The sequence below is a fragment of the Neopelma chrysocephalum genome, unplaced genomic scaffold (genome assembly GCF_003984885.1).
Source record: "Neopelma chrysocephalum unplaced genomic scaffold, ASM398488v2 Primary Assembly neopelma1_159691, whole genome shotgun sequence".
Classification (NCBI taxonomy): domain Eukaryota; kingdom Metazoa; phylum Chordata; class Aves; order Passeriformes; family Pipridae; genus Neopelma; species Neopelma chrysocephalum.
Genome location: NW_020934985.1, coordinates 1 through 2641, shown reverse-complemented (window position 1 = coordinate 2641; position 2641 = coordinate 1). Strand labels below are relative to the sequence as shown.

Below are 2641 nucleotides of genomic sequence, written 5' to 3'. Positions count from 1 at the left end.
TTCCCTAAATGACACACAGCCACTATTTTTTCACATCCACATCCACACCGTATCCCTGTCTCTCCTTCATCTCTCCTCTCTTTAGCACATCATTCCCTAAAATGTGAATACCCCCTAAACAACAGGCACAGCCACCGTTTTGTCCCATCCACGCCGGGCAAAGCTGATCCCGAGATATTCCTCCTTCTTTCCCAGGTGCCACTACAGCAACCTGGCCTTCTCCCTGCTGGCCCACGTGCTGGCCGAGCACGGGGCCGACGGGCAGTACCAGCGCTGGATCTCGGAGCACATCCTGGACCGCCTGGGCATGGAGGACACGGGCTTCGACCTGACGCCGCCCATCCGCGCCCAGATGGCCGTGGGCTTCTACGGCAGCCGCCAGCCCGCCCCGCTCTACGACCTGGGCTGGTACAGACCCTCTGGGCAGATGTACTCCACGGCTGCCGACCTGGCCAAGCTGGCCATGGTCTTCTTGGGCACCTACCACCGCCGGCTGCTGGAGCCCGACACGGTGAAGACCATGCTGACCCCGCTGCTCAAGTGCTCCAGCGACTACTTTGCCAACAAGACGGGCACGCCCTGGGAGATCAACGAGCAGCTGGGCTACGATGTCATCAGGAAGGATGGGGACCTCGATGGCTACTCAGCCACCTTCTCTCTTATCCCCAAGCTCCACCTGAGCTTCATCGTGCTCATGTCGGGGCCCAGGCCTCAGGGTGGGGATGTTGTGACTCAGACTTACGAGTATCTCATTCCGGCCATGGAGACGGCTTTCAGGGAGGCAGAGAAGAGTGTGGTTCCCCCTCCAAACCCCATCCCTTATGTTGGCTACTACACCTATTCCAACCTGACTTTCTATGAGATCAAAGTTGGCATTGGTGGGGTGCTGATCATGCAGCAGTTTGGGCCTCACGTAGAAGAGCTGATCCCTGAGAAGTACCGGACAATCAAGCTCCACCACCTGGAGGATCGTGTTTTCCAAGTTGTTTTTGACAAGGAGTTCCCGTGTGTCCTGCACCTGGGCTCTGCCTCCATCTCCCTGGAGACCCAAAATGGGCAGCTCTTTAACTTTTACCCCTTTGACCGCAAGGGTTTGTCTCCAGGCTTCGATGCCCCGGGGTTGAACACGTACAACGTGGTGCGTGTGCTCCGCAAGCCCGTGTTCTACAGCTAAACACCCCCTGCTCCCCTCACCTCTTCTGGGAGGTGGCTCCAAATCTGTGTCTTACCAGACTCTGGTTGGCTCCACGGAAGCCATTTAAAAGGGAAAGGTGGTGGCAAATAATTCTTTTGCCAAACAGATACTTCTAAAATGACTTTCTGCTTCTGACATGGCTTTAGTGGCTGGCAACCCCCCAAAATGCACAACAGGCCAGCTGGAGATGCCTGCAGAACATAAAAAAGAGGTGGGAATGTGCTGAGGGGATTGTGTTTGGATGCCATAAAAACAAAGCTGAGCACTGAAGTGTCCACACTTTCGTTGTTGGTTTGATGACCATTGTAGTTATCAACTGGTGTCATCAAAGGCTGGAAATGCCCCGTGTCTCTCAGAAAATATCTCTTCTTCAGTCCAAGGGTTTTTCCACAGCTTTTCAGGAGCCCACCTACCACGAGCAAGATCCCTTACCTGGGTTTGCCAAAAGCCTGATGTGCTAAAAAATGGCCCCAAGCCTGACCCCAGGCCCTGCTTGGGATCCCTGGGATCCTTTTTTTCTCCAGGTCACAAGGAGGAAACCGTGAAAAGAGCAGAGAACAACGTGGTCTTGGCTCCATGGATTTCTACAGAAGTGGTGGTCACACCAAGGATGTTGTAGCACTTCAGTGGAGAAATAGAAGCTCACTCTTGTGGGCAGGGCCACATGAACATAAGCTGGGACATCCCAACTGGGCTCAGGCCTGTGACTATCTCAGCGTACAGGAAAGGGGGTGTGGTGTTTAACCACAGGAATGTGTGGGAATCCTTCTGGGTGTTTTGGGCAGGGTGTCTGTTTGCAAATGTCCCCAGGTGTGAGTGAAGATGCTGAGGGAAAGGACGTCATCCTGGGCAGCCCTGCACTGAGGACAGGAGCATCTGCAACTGCAAAGCCACAGGTGCATTTTCTTCTCCCTTCCTGTGCCCACTCGAGGCCAAGGCAGGTGAAACAGGGGATCCAGGTCACAACAACTCCAGGCAATGCTCCAGGCTTGGGGAAAAAGGGTTTGGAAACCTGCCTGGGCAGAAAAGGACTTAGAGGTGCTGGTTGACAGTGGTTGAACATGAGCCCAGGTGTGCCCAGGTGGGCAAGAAGGGCAATGGCACCTGGGCTGTACCAGCCATTGTGTGGCAGCAGGGCCAGGGCACTGCCTGTCCCTGTGCTGGGCACTGCTGAGGCACCTCACAGTTCAGTTTTGGGTCTCTCACAACAAGAAGGACATTGAGGGGCTGGAGCACATCCAGAGAAGGGAACGGAGCTGGGAAGGGGCTGGAGCAGCAAGAGCAGCTGAGGGAGCTGGGGGGGCTCAGCCTGGAGCAAAGGAGGCTCAGGGGGGACCTTCTGGCTCTGCAACTCCCTGACAGGAGGGGGGAGCTGGGGGGAGGTTGGTCTCTGCTCCCAGGGAACAAGGGACAGAACGAAAGGAAACAGCAGTTTAAGCTGGATAA

At 55.3% G+C, this 2641-nt stretch overlaps 1 protein-coding gene across 1 annotated transcript; it reads left to right on the top strand.

Moving 5' to 3' along the window:
* Positions 1–195: 195 nt before the first annotated feature.
* LOC113962404 (putative beta-lactamase-like 1) lies at positions 196–2455 on the top strand (the record flags this gene model as incomplete). The annotated part of the gene is made up of 1 exon (XM_027673160.1): positions 196–2455. A coding segment is annotated over one exon (979 nt), but the record flags the coding sequence as incomplete, so codon positions are not given.
* Positions 2456–2641: the final 186 nt, after the last annotated feature.